Consider the following 19,364-nt stretch of genomic DNA (forward strand, 5'->3'; position numbering starts at 1 on the left):
TGTGTGTGTATGATTGTAAAATTAGTTGTGTTTAATGTGTTTAAAGTGAAAGTGTGTGTGTGTGTGTGTGTGTGCGTCTTTTCATCTCTCATTTCCCTGTTTCTACGGGATCTCATTAATATGCAAATCAGGTGACGTCTAAGGTGAAAGGCCACGCCCCCGCATGCCTCCCTTTTGAGGACTGGTTGCCTGGCAACAGCCTTATAGAGAGTGAGAGAGTGGGCGGAGTTTAGCTCAGTAACTCAGTAACTCTTGGCAGCTGCGAGTTGTGTTGTTCACTCGGAGTTTGTGAATTCGTGTGTGTTGTGTGGATAACAGAGAGCTGTTCATCAGAAGAAGGAGCGAAAGGAGATTTTTTTTGTTGTTGTACGGAATAAACCTCACCTGTTGGGACCGGGACTGGTTGTGTGTGTATGTATATGTATAAAGTGTATAGAGTAAAGTGTTTGTGTGCGCGTGCGCGCCTGAATGGCCCTGGAGTGTGAGGAGTGGACACACACCGGCCATGTGGATGCAGTGACACACACGGTAAGAAACTCCAGTGCTACATTTTATTACGCTGATTAATGATTAATTATTCATTATTTACTGATTAATTTTTTAATGGTTATTTCCCCACGTTTCTTGTTTCACGTTGCTTCACCTCTAGTCTAATCTCTTATCTGATTACTTATCCCTCTATTGTAAATCTATCTAGAGATTAGCAATATGACCAAAATACATCATATCACGATATTCTGGTGATTTTTTTTTAACGTTTTTGTGATACACGATATCTAGCACGATATCTTTTTAAAAATGAACCTGCTTTTATTTGTGTGTGAAAAACTATTTAGCTCAACATTTTAATATCTTTAACACCAGCTGCTTCAAGTCCGTGGGTATACGCGTCTTTGCGGTTTCTCCGTCACATGATTATAACAAACTTGGTTTTTTTCCCTTCTAATTAATATCAAGAAGGAGAATAATTGGCTGCTGAGGGAACGAGTGTTTATAGCTGCTATAATGTAAGTGAGAAGTGGAACTAACTTGCTTCCTTAACTATGAATGGGTAAAAAGTATGTCATTCTTTTAATAAATAAGAAATTAGAATTATTAAGCTGCTGTAATAGAGGAATAAAACAGTTGGGGATGTGCTGTTAGAGGAAATAATCAATGTTGGGGAGTTATAACAGTTACTCTTTCATCACACAAGCTTAGTGCAATACGAGTCTGTTCCTGTCCTGATTGTAAAACAAAATGTGATTGGTTGGAGCGAGAACGTACTACGATTGGTCAGTGCAATGTGACTGCTATCTGATTGGCTTGAGTAGATGGTGGGCGGAGTCCAACTATTTGTGGATTTGTGTGCACTCTTGATGCTAGAAATTTTTAAAAATCCACAAGCACGCGTGAAGCAATGCACAAACACGTGCAGCAATGTACAAACGCGCAGGACGCCATCCATAAACAAATGCAAGACAGAGTTGTTTGTGACAAACATTTGTTTAAAAAAAATATAATTTTATTTGCAAGTCTCATTTGATTTATTCGTTTTTTTTTTTTTTTTGTGAAACTACTAACATATATTTGTGGATCTCATTCAATACATTTGTGAATTTATTTAATTTTTGTAAATCTCAACATTTATTTGTGGATTGTAATCTATTTATTTGGAATTATGAAACCATTCTAACCCCAGACACCACCCTGTCACTCAGTACTTTAGTGTGGCACATACATACACACATGCGTGTGCACACGTACACAATGAGTGTTTATAACTTCTTATTCTGTCGCTCTCTCGCACTCTGTCTGTGTCTGTCTCTGTGTGTGTCTCTTTCGCTCTCTGTGCCTCTCTTTTTCTCTCTTCATAATAAGATTAGTGTGAGGAATTAGGGACAGCTCATTTATAGACTTGACTCTGGTTTATTAATGCACACACACACAATGCAGTGATTGAAAAACCACCAGGAGTTCCCTTTTCAAACAGGTACAACGTTTATGTGAAACCAGAGTCACCTTTCTGATGGTTTTCTCTCTCTCTCTGTGTATATGTATGTGTGTTTGACAGAAAGAAGAAATGAAGTACACTAAACACTCACAAACACACTTGTTTTAAAGTCTGGAAGCTGTGGCTCTCATCTCTCCTTCAGTACGATGGTGTTTATTAGGTCACAGCCACTCGTGTGTTCTGTGTAACATGACCTCAGAGCTCTTTATCTGTCCACTCAGCATCTAAAAGATTGAGAGCATCCAGAATCGTCTCTATCCATCTGTCCTTTGTTTTCTCTCTATCTGTCTTTCTCTCTGTGTGGTGCTCTTTCTCTGTCTCACTGCTTATTTAGGCATGACAGACAGATGAAATGATGCAGGCAAGTCAATCTGGATGAGTGCACAGGCACTACTTAAGATCGTGTGTGAGACCACAGAAATGTTTGACAAACCCAAATGTTCTCACACAGAAACAGTGGGATTAAGAATGAGCTATTAAAGGAACAGAGAAATACTGCAGGAGGGTGAGCTCAGAAATACGCTGTGTGTGTGTGTGTGTGTGTGTGTGTGTGTGTGTGTGTGAGAGAGAGAGAGCGCGCAAGAGCATGCACAACTGAGGGGCAGGTGATAGAACAAATGCTCACACACACACCAGATACTTGTTTGTCCACTTCGGTTTCGGCTTACGCCGACCCACTTCTATGTGTGGAAAGAAACATAATCTGTCCACATCAAAATGTGTGCAAGTTATCAACTTCGAGTTTCTGTACATCTCTGAGCCTTGTGATTTATAATTTATAATGTTATAATTTGTGCCACTAGATGATAAATCACAAAGCACCTCATTTATCTCTATTGTAGTAAAGTTGTGTATAAATGTTTACACTGAACTAAACCTTCGCCTAATTTACAAAGGTTTTGCCGATTTTCTTTGTACTAAGCGCATTCATGGTGCGGTTACATTTTGTGACGTCCACAAAACAATCAGAAGCTAAAAAAAAGCATTTAAATGGTGAAAGAGTGCCTCCTACGTGCATCGTGCGCTAAATCTTCCATTAATGCAGCTCAGCAATTGCAGCGCATCGACTTCCATAGACACACACTATTGCCGGCTCCTTTCATAGAGTGCCATTACTTTTGGCTTCACTGGGACTGATTATACTGAGGCCACACTTCCTTCACTGGTATTGATTATACTGAGGCCACACCTCATTCACTGCAGCTCAGAGGCTACATCTCCTTCACTGGGACTGATCTTACTGAGGCAACAGCTTGTGAGAGTAACATAATGTTTTTAATTGGTCATCATAATCTGAACAGTGTTTTACTTTATTAACTGTGTTAATTATTTCCTCTTTTATTTTAAAACTCAGCTGCGTTAGAAACCCATCCAGGGTTGAGCTAATTAACGCGATTGATGTAGCTTAGCTAGCTAATGTTAGCTAACGTTAGTCACAGAACACTGACAAGGAATCTAAATGGACAAAGACAAAAATTCTGACTTTTCTCACTCCCTGTCTGTCCTGAACCCTGCCTCCTGTACACCAGAAGGTGAAGATACAGAGACTGACTCGGCCAGTGAAAGTTACAGTGGAAGGTACAGTCACCCTCCCCGGACTAGCTCAGTCATTACCACATGTTGATAGCGAAGTGCGGCTAATTGAGTCTCCTGTGTCCTGGCTCCTCTGCACCAAGAGACAGTTTAAATCAGTATGGCTACAGGAGTGAAGCGGAAAATGCACTGAACCCTGAACAGACAGGGAAGAGAGAAGGCAGTGTGATAGAGCAGCCCTGAGAGAACACTGAAGCACACATGAAGTAAGAACTGTGCAATGTGATGTATGGGTTTTGTTGTTTTTTTGTTTTTTTTCTTTCAGCATTTGACATGTAAGCTCCTAAATAGTTTGGGTTTAGGAACCAGTGGGTCTTTAAGAAAGTGTACCTGTAACTACACTATAATCGGCTGTTACCTGCTCCCTCTACACACCACGAATACAAGTGCAGCTTTGTGCTTCATGTTATTAGAACCAGGATCAGGTGTGTGTGTGTGTGTGTTTGCTGAGGTTGCTGTAGCACTGTGCACCATGGTACTGTGAAATGACTCACTGCTTCCGGTACATCACCTCAGTGTGTGTGTGTTTGTGTATAAGAGTGTGAAAGAGTCTCTTTAGTGCTGTGCAGTGAATCATATTCCATATTACATTCTGAATCATGTGTTGGGAAAGACGCAACAGAAGGAAATGGGATGGCGAAACTAGGATGAGCTAACGTACATCTATAGACCATCCTTCATGTTTGGTGCAGAGGATTGTGGCATTTCCTGCATTGAGAAAGAAATGCACACACCGGCTACACTGGCTCTGAACTGGAACACAGGGGAAGTTAGTGTTTGGCTTTAAATCTGCTGGAATATTAAAGTGGTTCTTCAACAGGGTTCTAATAAACCAAAGAGGGGCGAGAAATGTGAATCAGGAAGAGTGTGTGATCAGACCGCTTCTGTTCTTCTGGTGTTTAAAGAGACAGAGTGGGCGAGTAAGGGAATACTTTCTCACCACTCACTCACATATATAATTTCTTATCACACATGCATTTTCAAAATTCAGTGCTGTGTTTCATGAAGAGAGGAAGGAAGAGACAGATGAAGGGAGAGATTGACACAAGTGGAGAGAGACAGGGAGGAAGACTGAAGGAGAGAGATGAAAAGAGAGACACAAATGGAGACGTACATGGGTTTAGAGAGAGAGAGAGAGAGAGACAAGCAGGTAGACCAAAAGAGGCAGATGGGTAAAAACCAAGAGAGACAGATGGTGGGAGAGAAACAGGCAGAAAGACTGAAGGAGAGAGATGAAAAGAGAGACACAAATGGAGATGTACACGGGTTTAAAGAGAGATTGAGAGAGGGACGGACAGACAGACAGACAAGCAGGTAAACCAAAAGAGACAGACGGGTAAAGACAGCAGAGAGACAGATAAAAAAAGAGAGACATGGGCAGATAGACAGACTGAGTGAGACTCATCTCATCAGAAAAAAAGAATTGCGTAAGTGTTGAAGTATGTGGGATTAGCATGAGTAAACACCAGCAGCCATGTTTTTCACATCTAACTCCTAAAGGTGTTTGGTCTCCGTGGAGTGGTTTCGGTTACAATGCCACACCCACAGCTGACACCATCTGATGACACCGTCTAGATGCTCACCTTGGTGTGGAGGAGGAGGAACTTTTGTCTAATCATTTTTACTGCCATACCAGGTCAATACATTTATCATCGGTTTATCTCACCTTCTCGAATTTTAGTTCCGTCTTTTATTTGTAATTCTCCATAACCTTCAGGAAGGGAGACTGACCTGATGAGCTCCTTCAGGTGATGGGACAGTTAAGAGGAGCTTTCCTTTTAAAAGTGAAGACCGTTTCTGAGGAGCTTCCTTCAGGAAGGGAGACGGGGTTTGAGGAGCTTCCTTCAGGAAGGGAGACGGGGTTTGAGGAGCTTCCTTCAGGAAGGGAGACGGGGTTTGAGGAGCTTCCTTCAGGAAGGGAGACGGGGTTTGAGGAGCTTCCTTCAGGAAGGGAGACGGGGTTTGAGGAGCTTCCTTCAGGAAGGGAGACGGGGTTTGAGGAGCTTCCTTCAGGAAGGGAGACGGGGTTTGAGGAGCTTCCTTCAGGAAGGGAGACGGGGTTTGAGGAGCTTCCTTCAGGAAGGGAGACGGGGTTTGAGGAGCTTCCTTCAGGAAGGGAGACGGGGTTTGAGGAGCTTCCTTCAGGAAGGGAGACGGGGTTTGAGGAGCTTCCTTCAGGAAGGGAGACGGGGTTTGAGGAGCTTCCTTCAGGAAGGGAGACGGGGTTTGAGGAGCTTCCTTCAGGAAGGGAGACGGGGTTTGAGGAGCTTCCTTCAGGAAGGGAGACGGGGTTTGAGGAGCTTCCTTCAGGAAGGGAGACGGGGTTTGAGGAGCTCCTCGTTCAATATGGGAATTTCAAAATGATCCAGTTTCAGGCAGAGGGACAATTTTGAGGAGCTACTTCTCCAGGGGTGAGACAGTTTTTAGAAGTTTCTCCTTAATGAAGAGGGAGCCATTTTTCAGGAGCGGCTTCTTTGAAAGGAGGGACCGTTTTGAGGAGCTGCTTCTTCCGGTTTTGAGAAGCTTCTCGTTTTGTAGGGAATAACGTTTTGAGAAGCTTCTGCAGATGCATTTTTTTAAGGAGCTGCTTGTTCAGGGAGGGAGACCATTTTGAGGAGCTTCTCTTTTATATGAAGGGAGACTGTTTGGAGGAGCATCTTCAGTAACGTAGATGGTTTCGAGAAGCTCCTCATTCGAGAAGAGTTTTGAAATGACACTTTTGAGTTGGTTTTGTGGTGAAAGTGTTTTTCTGAGTCTCCTTGAAAAAGGAAAGTTTTGAGGAGCTTCTCCAGGTGCTGAGACAGTTTTGAAGAGCTTCTCCTCTTTTTTTTTTTTTAAGAAACGCAAAAAAATTTCTGGGGAAAGAAGACAACTTAGAAACTGGAAGAGAGACCGTTCTGAGGTTCTCCTTATTAAGAATAGAACACAGTTTTTAAAAGTTCCTGTTCACAGCGTGTTCTTTTCATACCCTGTACAGACTGTATGTACACAGTGTATTTCTTTTCACCTGACCTTGACTTAGTCGACAGCTGAGCGCCAGTCTTAAAATGTCTAAACATTCCGAAATCAAACTGTGAGAAAAAGGCTTTCAAATGTTCAGAATTAATCTCACTGCACATCTAAAATAAGACCTGGTCCACACAGAGCCCAACGAATTTAGGCTGCTGATTTAGTTCACAGTTGAAACTTTTTATATCTGCCCTCCATGTGTTTCAGACATTCACATTGTAACAGAATTACAGGGTTGCCTTCTCCGAGAATCCAATGAAACACCACCAAGAAACATTCATAAGCAGAAATTTTCCTCAAAACTGATGGTTACAACATAATCTAGGCAGTCATTATGCTGATCTCCTCACGAGATGGAGTTTTTCAAATTATTGTACAGGAAAATTTTACTTATCAGTTTTCGTTTTAATAGGAACATGATTTGTCCTGGGTTTGTTTCAGGAGCTCTAGAGTGTCGTGGGAGATTTTCCTCTTTGTCAGATCAAGTCTGTGCATGACCTCTGCGTCATAAACTCTGCGCTTGTTTTCAACCTGTTGCAGGCGTCACCTTGTTATATCAGAGTGTTTGGATATACCAGTCCATGTGAGCTTGTGCAAAACCCAGAACGGGTGTGTACGAGGGCAGGTGCTCAGGCTTCTCTTAATTCTCCTCGCACGTGTTTAAATGCACCTCACCTCAAACAACGCTGAGATTTTCTTACCTACGAGATCGAGTTATTGTCACGTTAGCACTGATCAGACGGGCTCTGATATAAAACGTGAGTGTGTGAACAGCATGGTAAGCCTAAATACTGTCCGATATGTTGCTGGTGCTGTTTCTCCTTTGATGTTGTAGTTCCTTTTCCTCCTGTGATGGGTTTTTTTTTTTTTTGTTTGTTTGTTTGTTTGTTTGTTTGTTTGTTTTGAGCTTTGTTTTCTGACTAGCATACGTTTTAAAACGAAGTAAAAAGTTGCTTACTGAGTGAGCAGAATAAGCATATTAATCGGACAGATTGTTGTAAAAATGCATAATTCCTTAAAAAACAAACTGTGTGTATATATATAATGTATATAAAATATTTATTTGTTTGTAATATAACGTGTATGTTTATCCATTTAAATGTTTTCCAAGTAATCATTTTAGTTACATTTTTTACTAGTTTTAAGGTTCTGAAAAATTCATTCTATAAGGTTTCACCTATAATCAGTGATCCAAGTAAAAAGCTTAGAAAAAGAAAATAATTATATTTCATAATAATTAGACTTATTTAAGGGGTCTTCGTATATTCGTAAAACGATTGTAAAATAATACTATTTCTGGTTAAATAGTTTAATACCAGTAGGGATGTCATGATACCAAAAATCTAGTAGTTAGTACCAATACCACCAAAAGTACATGATACTCGATACCAAAGTTGATACCATGGTGTGGTTATAAAAAAAATAAATAAATAAACAATTTTTAAAATAAAATAAACTCTTGGACATCCTCCTCTGGCTAATACTGGCAAAAAGAGAGAGAGCGAGAGAGGGATATTTTAGTTATCGAACACTGTCTGACAATGACTAATAAAACCGTGCTAAGTGTTAATAACAAGTGCTAAGGTGCACACGGTGCAAATTCCAGGTGTTTCCTCGCTTTCTTTGAAATGAACGATGGCAACCGATGCTACCTTTTTTCTCTGAACGGAGCTAAAATTGTCGCCATCTGGGGCGGAGCTAAAATTGTCGCCATCTTCTGTAGTTTTTCCCGTGTGCTTGTAGGCGTTCTTCTTCCTCATCACCACTTTTGGACCGACTAAAACACTTGTGCGTATTTGCCGCCCCCTTTATTTCCGGAAGAATTGCTTCCTCGGTACCTAAGCTACTGCTGAAAAACGAGTACCGTCACATTTTAAGAATGTTGATACAGACTTACTGACTTGGTACAGAAGTATCGGTTGTTGTGACATCCCTAAATACAAGTAGGGCTGCAACAACTTATCGATAATAATCAATAATTAAAATAATCAACAACGCGTTTCATTAGGGAAAGTTGGGTCTGTGACATCACTGATGGGGTTATCCACAGTGACGTCACTTCACAATGGTGAAACACATTTCTATGAATAAAACACATGTGGAAAACAGCGGCGGTTACAGAGTGAGTTGCTGCGGGAAAAGTGCATGATCCAGGTCGTCCAAAACATGAGTGTTTTATGAAGCGCTTCAAACAAACTGGTAAGTGTATTAAAGTGGCTTGTCGTGTCAGATGCTGTGACCGATGCGTGTGGTGTTTAATGTCTTCCAGATATGTTTTGTTCAGCACAGAAATTACATTTTTACCTTTATATCCTTATCTGTAAATGTAAGAAATTCACTGTTACTGCAGAACATTTAACCTCTTACCAGTTGATGCTTAGTTTGTGCTTTTTTAATATAGTGATTTAACTTCTGCTTGAAAGCTTGAGGATAATCATTTGTCTGGTTTTATTGTTTTCAAAATATAAAGTTAATATTTAAAAAAAAAAAAAAAATCCACAATGTATAGCATATCCTAAATAGATGTTTAATACCTTTTTCATAGCCTTCAATTTGCACAAAGGTTGAAGGACAACATCAGACAGTTTGTGAAATAACGTTTTGTTTTTTTTTCGAGGGGAAAAAAATACAGAAAATAAAAATTGGCCTTTTAATCCCAACTTATCGATTAATCAAAGAAATAATCGACAGATTAGTTGATTATCAAAAGAATAGTTAGTTGCAGCCCTAAATACAAGCGTATTTAATTTGTTATAGCTTCTCTTCTGTGACCTGTTCACTATATGATGATGATTATCATGACATGGTGCCTGCTAATATTTATCTAAAGGCTTTACAGCACCTTGCTATGGAGTTCTGGATTGTGATTGGTCAGAAGGTGTAGATTAATTCTCTATAACAGCAGCTCTGACTGTAGCGCAGGTTCATATTAATGCACTCGTTTTAATCGAATTCGTTATGGTTTCTGTAGTAACGGCTTGTTCACGGGGACTCTTACAGCGGACGCTTGACTGATCGTAAACATTAAAAAAAAATCGTAAAGGAGAAATGTTTAACATTTTATGGAAGGAGTCTCCAGTGTCAGCGCTTTGTGACCGTCAGAAGTAAAGCTGTAACTTCCAAGTTTTCTGACATCTTTTGTTTGGGAACAGTTTGATTTGTACATTTATCACCTACTGAGTCATGAGCGATTCCTCGTATGTTATTTGACCCTTTTTGTTCTGCTGGTCACATGACTTTCCGCTTAAAGGACCATAAAACTGACCACATGAAAATCATTTAAACTATAGCGCCAGGAGTAAAGATTAGTAAAGATTTTAGATTCTTGATGTTCGGGCTGGATGATATATAAATATAATATCAATATCGTGGTAAATCATCTCACGATACACTTTTCGGAGACATCGGTATGTTTTTTAGATTTGTAATAATTGCAAATTAAATGGTACCGACTGGATGCCATTGATTTTATTTTTAAACTTTGTCTTTGTAGGTGTTAAAGTATTGTCAAACTCCAGTTTAATGTTTTTTTTTTTGCAGACAGTAATTATATATCATGATGTGTGTCATGTATGGTGATACGTATCATGCGTATCATTTGTCATATCGCCCAGCCCTAGTTGTGTACTATATTATGTTTATGGTCTACATCAAGCTGCTATTTTTGGTCCACACTAAATTTCTTCATTTATTAGAAGATTTTTATTGGAAGAATGTGATTTTTCTTTTGTTGTAGACGATGTAAACATTTCCGGACATGCGATCTCGCTAACACTTTAATTGTTTATAATGTTAGTATAATGCTTGAATATTTCTATGACTTATGCCTCCGGTGTTATTTTAGCCTTTTTGTGAAGCAGACACGCACGTCTTCCTGTCACATTCCCAGTCGTCATCACTGACCCAGTCGTTGTGTTTCTACAAAAGAGTTTGATTTCCGTCGGCTTTTATCCTTGCATCCTTCTATTATGGCAACAAAGGGTGTCTGAAATTCTTGTGTATTATAGGACTTTGGATTATAGGTGCAGGGCAGAGTTCAGGCCTCAGGTGGGACGAACACTGAGAACAAGTTCAATGCAGGTGCATAAATAAATACACATCTGGAATAATAACTGACAACAATTTATTTAATGGACAAAACTACTCAAATACTGAATATTGTGTAGTTATAAATATACTCATTCATTTAATTTAATTATTATTTAAAGCTGAAATATTATTCCACTCCTTGACATGTCTATTCTGTAATATCCAATCACGTGTGTGTGTGTGCGCGCGCGCCACTAGTGCTTTGTATTAAATATAACTGCTTGTCCTCTGTCTCTTTCTAATCACTCAACCTTCATTTGCTTGAAACTGAGTGAGAAGTCAGATACCCCCCCCCCCCCCCCCCCCCCAACACACACACACATACACACACACACACACACACACACACAGCAGTGTCATTGGGTGAGCAATATTTCTTGTTATTTCTGTTACTTGTAGAACTGGTTTGCCAAACCACACACATTAGATCCTGTGTGGAAACACACACACACAAGATGGGAGGTTTCACAATGATGTATTGTGATACTGTAAAGCCATTACACTGTTACGTTTGATGTTAGCAAAGAAATATAGCAAATGACTTTTTTTTTTTTTTTTTTTTCCCCCTGTTTTTTTCTTCCTGGTTTTTAAGGTCCCGCTGTTTCCCCATTCCCTATGTCCCCATTTTATTGATGCCTATGTCCATGTGTGGCTCCTTTTGCTCATGCTCTAGTTTCTTAATTGTACCGTCCCTACTGTTCTTTGGTCCCTATGTCCCTGGGTCACTGGTTCCTGTATCTTCTATGTTGTCCAATCCTTAGGTCCCCTATGTTGCCTGGCTTCTAGGTTCTTATGTTTGTGTTCTCATTTTGCACCCAGATCCATGTTGCCTAGTCTCCATATTGTTCAGTCCCTAGGTCCTCCTTACCCGCTCTATATGTCACCAGATTGCCGGTTTCTGTATTTCCTGGTTGCTGTAGGTCTGCTTGTTGCCCAGTCCTTTTTATTTTCCTGGTCCCTAGGTCGTTATGTGGACCCATCACTGTTTCCTGATCCCGAGGTCATTAGGTATTTATGTTGCTTGGTCTCTAAATGCCTACATTGCTATATGTCCTGATGCTACCTGGTCTCTTTAGTTCTTAGTCCCTGTGCTGATGTGGGTGAGCATGTTGCTCAAGGTTCCTAGGATGGGGCCAAAGTAGCGCATGAACACTTGATTTAATGTGTTCCATTATTGTGTATATTCACCAGTCAAAATATTATGTTCTCTTTCTATCAGTTATTAGAGCATCTGTAACAGGAGGTGAACAAATGCAGAATGTCAACTAATTTGCGTGGTCCTCACATATGTCTATCGCTCTCTGTAGCTCAGGGAGGCCATGTCTGTGCAGGAGCTGTACGAGGATGAAGAAGCTCGGGAGTCGGACCGAGACAGCGCCATCGAGAGCGCTGCGGGATCTGAGCTCTCAGATGGAGGAAGAGGAGGAGACAAAGAGGAAGGACTCTTACCTGGGCAAAAGTTAGTCCTCATGAGTATCAACAAAAGCACACACCTGCACATGCTGACAATGCACACAATGCATTTCATTCCAGACTAATGTTGGTAACTATAAATGTCCGTTTGTTTTTTACTGGAGGTGTGCCATTCCTGCAGTTACTGGAAGGTTATTAGTTGTTGGCATGTACAGTGATTAGATAGGGATATAATAAGCTAAGATTGTGGGGAAACTCAATGTTGCAGGAGTGGAGAGCTGAGCCTGAACCCGTCTGTGACCTCTGACCTTTCGACACGCTCACTAAACGAGGAGCAGTTTGAGGATTATGGAGAGGGAGATGAGGTCGACTACAGTCCTATCAGCCCCGAGGATGAGTCCCACACTAATGGGTTCTCCGACCTCGGGTCTTCCGTACCTTCCAGGTGTGTGTGTGTGTGTGTGTGTGTGTGTGCGCACGCATGTGAATAAGTGAGTAAATAAAGTGAATCATGTGATTCACAGCTGACGTCACAGCAATAGTAGATGTTGAAATGGTTTCCTGTAGCTGCAGATCTGCACCCGATGCTGACTCAATGTTCTCTCACGCACACACACACACACACTTTTTTTTTTTTTTTTTTTTTTGTCGTCATTGAAGCTACAGAAGTAATTGTAGAAGTAAGCTGACTTCCTCCCTGAGTCCACGCACTCCACGTTCACATCAGCACGAATGAAATCTAAATCCCTCGGTTTAGGTGTGCTACTGATTTAGGGATGATAGAAAGAATAAAGTTTTTTCCATTATTTATTTTGTTTTTTTATTTTTTACTATTATCATTATTGTTATTGTTTTATTAATTTTTGTGCAATTTTCAAAATGTATTTAAACACACCCTCAGAAGTGCAACAATTTAAAGTGTTAGGAAGCTAAATGGATTGTGAAATGATAAGAGTGATGAGGAAAAGCAAATAATGAAAGAAGGAAGGAAGAAAAGAAAATTAGAGAGAAGAAGGAAATGAAAGAATGATAGACAGAAAGCAATAACAAGGAGAAGGAAATGACTAAGAGAAAGAAAGAAAAGCTAAATAAAGAAAATGAGGGTAAGAAAAAGAGTGAGAAAAGAAATAAATCTCTCTCTCTCTCTCTCTCTCTCTCTCTCTCTCTCTCTCTCTCTCTCTCTCTCTCTCTCTCTCTCTCTCTCTCTCTCTCTCTCTCTCTCTCTCTCTCTCTCTCTCTCTCTCTCTCTCTCTCTCTCTCTCTCTCTCTGCAGTGCAACTCACACACCACAGAAGGTGAGACAGGTGAACGGTGATCATGAAGTGTTTTGCTCAAGCTGCTGCAGAAAAGTCGCTCAGCTCAACGAACTCGAAAACCGGCTCAAGAACTTCAAAGCAAACAGGTAACGCGCGCACACACACACACACACACACTGCATAATTTTTGTAAGTACCTGCTACATGTTTCTGCTGAATTGAGGAGAATGTTACTACTACACTTTGTATACTGAACGTACAGACTTGTGTGCAAAAGTTTTCACCCCCAAATTATTTTTCATCTATTGTCTATTTAATTAGGTCATGTAAATAATCATATCTAGTCATCATAATCATTGTTATGAAATAACAGGTGTGAAAAAAAGGGTGGGCCTTTTTTATTTTGGGAAAAACTGTAAAAAGCACACGCCTGCAGTAAAGCAAGTGAGAGTTTGTGGAAATTAATCCATAATTATGACAATTTTCACATCATGTTAAGAGAGTGCTCATGAAAAATGTTAATGGAGAGTTTTGTTCAGCTAAAAGTGGATGAGTTACTTTGTGAATTATTCGGATAAATAGCATAATTGTGTTTGTGTGTGAGCGAGAGATTGATGGTTTTCTTTTTTTTTTATTCAGCCCAAACAGGAAAATTTCCAGTACAGCATTTGGCAGGTGAGTCTGTGTGTGTGTTTGTGTGTGTGTGTAGCTTGGCCAGTGGTTAATCATTAAACACTCTGTCCTTCACACTCAAAGGAGAGCTGTGTGTGTTCTATTAACAGCAGGGTGTGTGTCATACGCATAGTGTGTGTGTGTGTGTGTAGTATGTACAGTATATGAATGTGTTCATTATGCACAATATGTAAAATGCACCGTGTGTTGGCTTGGCCAGTGGTAGATCATTAAACTAACACACACTGTCCTTCACACTCCATTAAAGGAGAGCTGTGTATGTTGTATTAACAGTATATTGTGTGTGTGGAATACACAATTTGTGTGTTTGTATGTATGTATAGGTGTGTGTTGTGCACAGTATGTAAAATGCATTTTGTGTGTGTGCACAGCTTGTTCAGTGGTTAATCATTAAACACACACGTGCGCGCACACAGTCCTTCACACGCTATTGATGGAAAACTGTGTGTTCAGAGTCTTCTTGTATGAAGGTGCACACACACACAATTAAGGCATGTTTATTGAGCTTAATTTCAAACACACACCGGACAAAAAAACACATTTCACAATGACCGTTTAAATGTGCACGTGTCATTTCAGCAGTTTTTAGCCGAGATAATTCTGAGGTGTGTTTCTGTAACACATTCTGCCGCTACCATCATGAGTTACATCATCAGTAAAGATTAGTGATCCTGTTCCAGAAGCAGACATGCAAGCCCAAACCATGACACGACTTCCACCATGCTTCACAGATGAGCTTGTATGTTTTGGATCATGAGCAGATCCTTTCTTTCTCCACACTTTGGCCTTTCCATCACTTTGGTAGAGGTTCATCTTGGTTCCAGAACTTTTGTGGATCATCTCTGTATTTCTTTGTGAATTCCAATCTGGCTTTCTGATTATTACTGCTGATGAGTGGTGTGCATCTTGTGCTATGGCCTCTATATTTCTGCTCTTGACGTCGTCTTCCAAATGTGGATTGTGATCCCTTCACCCCTGCCCTGTGGAGATTGTTGATGTCACTGACTGTTGTTTTGGGGTTTTCTTCACAGCTCTCACAATGTTTATCTAATCAGCTGCTGTTATTTTCCTTGGCTGACCCAGCCGGTGTGTGTTGCTCAGTACACCAGTGGTTTATTTCTTTTCAGGACATTATACATTGTTGTATTGGCTATGCACAATGTTTGTGTGATGCCTCTGATCGATTTTCCCACTTTTCTCAGCTTCAAAATGTCTTTAAACTGAGATAATAGTGAGAAGTGGTTGTGTACAGTACAGCTCATTTTTGTGTTTCTCACCATTTAAATTGGTTAATTGTTGTTGCTGTAGCAACAGTGATGGTGTTTCCAGAATTTGAACTGTTAGAAAGGTGTGTTTGTGCCCATGGTTGCATCCTGCTGCTTGTGTGTGACTGTAGTGGGAGGCATTTGTGCAAGTGGGACAGGGGAACTCTCTCTGTGTGTGTGTGTCTGTATTGGGGTGTGATGTAGATGCGCTAGAGTCCGGCTCAAGCTTTGCTGCAGTGTGCATCTCCTCTCTCTCTCTCTCTCTCTCTCTCTCTCTCTCTCTCTCTCTCTCTCTCTCTCTCTCTCTCTCTCTCTCTCTCTCTCTCTCTCTCTCTCTCTCTCTCTCTCTGTGTGTGTGTGTGCCTCTATTGCAGTAGAGGTGAGTGTATTCTCACTGCGCTTTGTGTGTGTGTCTGTGCGCACACAGGCAGCTGCTCCACCACAGTAATCTCAGCAGTAGGAACGGCAGCACAGAGGACCTGTTCAGAGACGGCAGCATTGATTATTGTGACACTGACTTCGCTGACAAGGTAACGCACGCACAGTTCTCCAGATGATGCAATAAGACCTCATCTCAAAACACCACATTGCTGTATATTTAAAAAAAAAAAAAAAATGGTTCAGCACATAACTGCAAGTGTGTGTGTGTGTGTGTGTGTGTGTGTGTGTGTGTTCTGTGCAGGTGAATCAGTTGGAGAAGAAGCTGTGTGAGCTGGAGAATGAGTGTCTGATGAACGGCGATGTGAAATCCAAACTCAAACAGGAGAACACGCACCTAGTGCACAGGTAAACACACACAGCTTCCTTTACAGTTGGATTCCATCAGATTCCTATAGGTTTCCTTTAGGGATTTCCTGGTTACACTTGAATACCACCAGAACCTAATAGGTCCTTCAATCATAGGTAGATGGTTGTCATCAGAATAACATTACACCACATTCCATTAAACTCCCACTACAGACCATTAGAAACTCATTAAAATCCATATTAAAACTTGCCTACTTCCGGCTAGGTGTAATCGTGTGTGTGTGTGTGTGTGTGTGTGTGTAGGGTACATGAGCTGGAGGAACAGCTGAAGGAACAGGAGGCGCAAGCCGAGCACATCATGGATGATGAGCTGCGGAGACACCGAGAAGCCTTCAACAAACTGGAGCGAGATAAGAACACACAGATCGAGATACTCAATAATCGGTATGCACACACAGACAATCGAGTTACTTCCATTTAACTCCTCTTGAATATCATGTTTAAAGGGGCGGTATGTTATGTTTAAAACTGTTCATATACCTGTATTAATCATGTAATTACAAATGTATCTTACAAAACAAACATTCACAATATTACCACACAAAATAAAAAACTTTTCTTTTTTTTTTTTATTTCTGGCTTGACCCTCAACTAAAGCAGAGCTGGCCATTTTCAAACATAACATGAAATATATATATATATATATATATATATATATATATATATATATATATATATATATATATATATATAAAATAAAAAAATTCCCTTAATGTCAAATAATTCTTTTTTCATGTTATCTGTAAGGTGCCCTGTCTTGACAGCAGTGACTCATTTACGCATGTTGTCGATTTTTCCCTTTTTGAAATAGGAAGTTTGAATGTGTTGTTGAACCAGGCAGTAGAATTTGAGATATGCCACACCCCCAATTAAATATGCTGGCTAAATATGAACAGTGAAGTCACATGACCACCAACTCTCACAAACTTTGCCCTCTTCCACATGAATATCCTCCACCCATTTTATTTCTCAGTTGGAAAAGGGAACAGTCTGAAACCACAAACACAGGCAAACCACACAGCTAACAAGCTGCTGTTGTATGGCAAGACACACTCCTGGGGTTGTGGCATAAACATTTTAGAGAGCATTTAATTTGACAAATGCAAGACTGGAAAAGGATAACTCATCAAAAACTTTCAGTACATTTCCCAGGAGTGACAAACTAGATAATAGTTTATCTTTAAGCTAGAATATCTTTAAAATAATTTATTGCTATTTTTTATATCGTATTATATTGGTGTCCATAGCAGTAAGGAGCGGGGACAAAAAGCTCTAAAACACTGATTTTTGATTTCAGGGGTGCGTTAAAAGACCAGACGTGTAGGTTAAACAGAGAGGGTGGGGTATGGTTAAGCTTGTTACTTTTTATTGTAATTCACATCACCGGCAGTAGAGGGCACTAAATGTTGCACACTGCCACTTTAATGTGAGAGACATTCATACTGGACAGGTTACACTTTACATTTAAGCCCAGTTCTTTATGAAATCATGTGTGTTGTTTTTAACTCTGTGTTGTATTGGTGTCAGGATGCAGCAGTTGGAGGTGGAGAACATGGAGATGCTGGTCAGCGTGAGCAGGCTGAAAACACAGACGGAGAAGCTTGACGAGGTGTGTGTTCGCGTGTATGGGTGTGTGTGCGTGTGTTTGTATGAATACTTTAAGTGTGGGTGTGTCGTCATGTTAACAAGAAGATTCGGTGTGAACCGCTCTTGAAGTTTCTCACAATGCTGTGACACAGTGTCAATGTTTCTCAGTATGATATATGAGACTTGGTTACTAAAATAATTTTAGCATGATTTTAGCCATACAGGGATTTGTTTGTTTGTTTTGGGTTTGTTTTAACATTAATGTACCAACTTATTTGAGGTATCTGTTCTGCATGGTTCGGTCTCTTTCCACTCTCACTGGGTTTTTACACTGCCTGTATAAAAGACTTGAGACAAAAAGACTTTGCTAGGTATAGCAAATTGATTATAGTCTATGGCCAAGTTTCACTGTTGCCTAGCGACAATAGAGACAATAGCAGTGTTGTGCTCGAGTACACAGTATATACAGAGTACATGCAAAACTGTGTGTGGAGCAGTCGTTTTATCACAGCTCGTATATATTGTGTTGGTGAGGTACTGTTAATATGATCTCGCATACTAAATGCTAGTTCGCGGTTTTAAAACCTATGCATTCGGCTTGTGTTTAGAGTAGCATGCTAAATGTCCCGAAAAGATTTTCTCCGAACATATCTCTAAGAAAATCTGCAGCTTGAAGGGTTTTTACACAGCACTGAACAAACACAACTTTGAAATGCTGAATCTGAGTTTAAGTGTTAATTGACACCTTTCTTGCGCTTCAATATGATAAGAACAATATTATTTGAATGTTTTCTTCCCTTTGTGCTTTGCACAGAGTTGTACAACCCTCAACGTTAAAACAAATAATGTCTATACGTGTCTCATTTAAAAACATAAATTTGAATATTATATATTCTGTAAATATAATCCGAAATGTTTGTTAAATTGGCTTAAAATCAGTTAAATAAAGGCACATTTAAATGCTTTTTTTTTAAAAAGTACATACACATGTAGAATATAGATAATGTCTGCTCCCTTTACTCACAAGCTAGCATCCTATTCAGCTAATTTGCTAACTACCTATTTAACAAGTATAATTAAAGTCTCAAATGCTCATTTGCCAACTACTAGAGTGATAAACCTAGATAATAAAATAATACATTTAAAGTTGTGAGAAAAGTTGTGTTGCTGGGCAACTTTGAAACATGGATACTGAGGCTACGCTAACTAATGACTGAGGGAAGGGTTTTGCTAGCTAGCACATAGCATGTAGATGTTTTACATGGACAGAGGAGCTTCAAAATATACCTTACATCATGAAATTCAATATGTACCTCAGCTGTGTGGTTAAATTTATTAAAGGGGGGGGGGGGGGACAACGTTCTAGCTAAAAGGATTTAGCTAGCAAGCACATAGCTAATTGGGTCTTTTCCAAACAATGTGAAGAGACAGAGAGAGTGGAAATGTAACAGAACCATCTGGAACATCAAGAATTACCTCAGATTTGTTGGTAGATTAATAAGAAATGGTTTTGTATGGCTGTAATTAAACTGTCTTTACACTTAGCATCAATCGCTAGATAATTTTCACATATGGTTTGTGTGTTCACTGTGGATTAGCAAATGAACAGCTATACATTTTCAGTATGCTAATCGACCAAGCTGACATGTCAGTATAACC

The 19,364-nt window shown here is 40.0% G+C and overlaps 1 protein-coding gene across 3 annotated transcripts in view; it reads left to right on the forward strand.

Moving 5' to 3' along the window:
- The first annotated feature begins 237 nt into the window (after positions 1-237).
- Positions 238-19,364, forward strand: part of rab11fip4b (RAB11 family interacting protein 4 (class II) b) — a 31,051-nt gene continuing 11,924 nt past the window's right edge. The window contains exons 1-9 of one of the 3 annotated variants that reach the window (XM_017481548.3): positions 238-528; positions 11,992-12,143; positions 12,366-12,542; positions 13,371-13,499; positions 13,993-14,028; positions 15,739-15,841; positions 15,994-16,097; positions 16,362-16,502; positions 17,646-17,727. In XM_017481548.3, coding sequence (XP_017337037.1) covers positions 469-528; positions 11,992-12,143; positions 12,366-12,542; positions 13,371-13,499; positions 13,993-14,028; positions 15,739-15,841; positions 15,994-16,097; positions 16,362-16,502; positions 17,646-17,727 — 984 coding nt within the window. In that variant the 5' untranslated portion in view covers positions 238-468. Of the gene's footprint in view, positions 529-7,214; positions 7,374-11,991; positions 12,144-12,365; positions 12,543-13,370; positions 13,500-13,992; positions 14,029-15,738; positions 15,842-15,993; positions 16,098-16,361; positions 16,503-17,645; positions 17,728-19,364 lie in introns of those variants that run through there. The other 2 variants (XM_017481549.3, XM_017481547.3) reach the window with 2 other exon arrangements.

Source organism: Ictalurus punctatus, chromosome 12, assembly GCF_001660625.3.
Source record: "Ictalurus punctatus breed USDA103 chromosome 12, Coco_2.0, whole genome shotgun sequence".
NCBI lineage: Eukaryota > Metazoa > Chordata > Actinopteri > Siluriformes > Ictaluridae > Ictalurus > Ictalurus punctatus.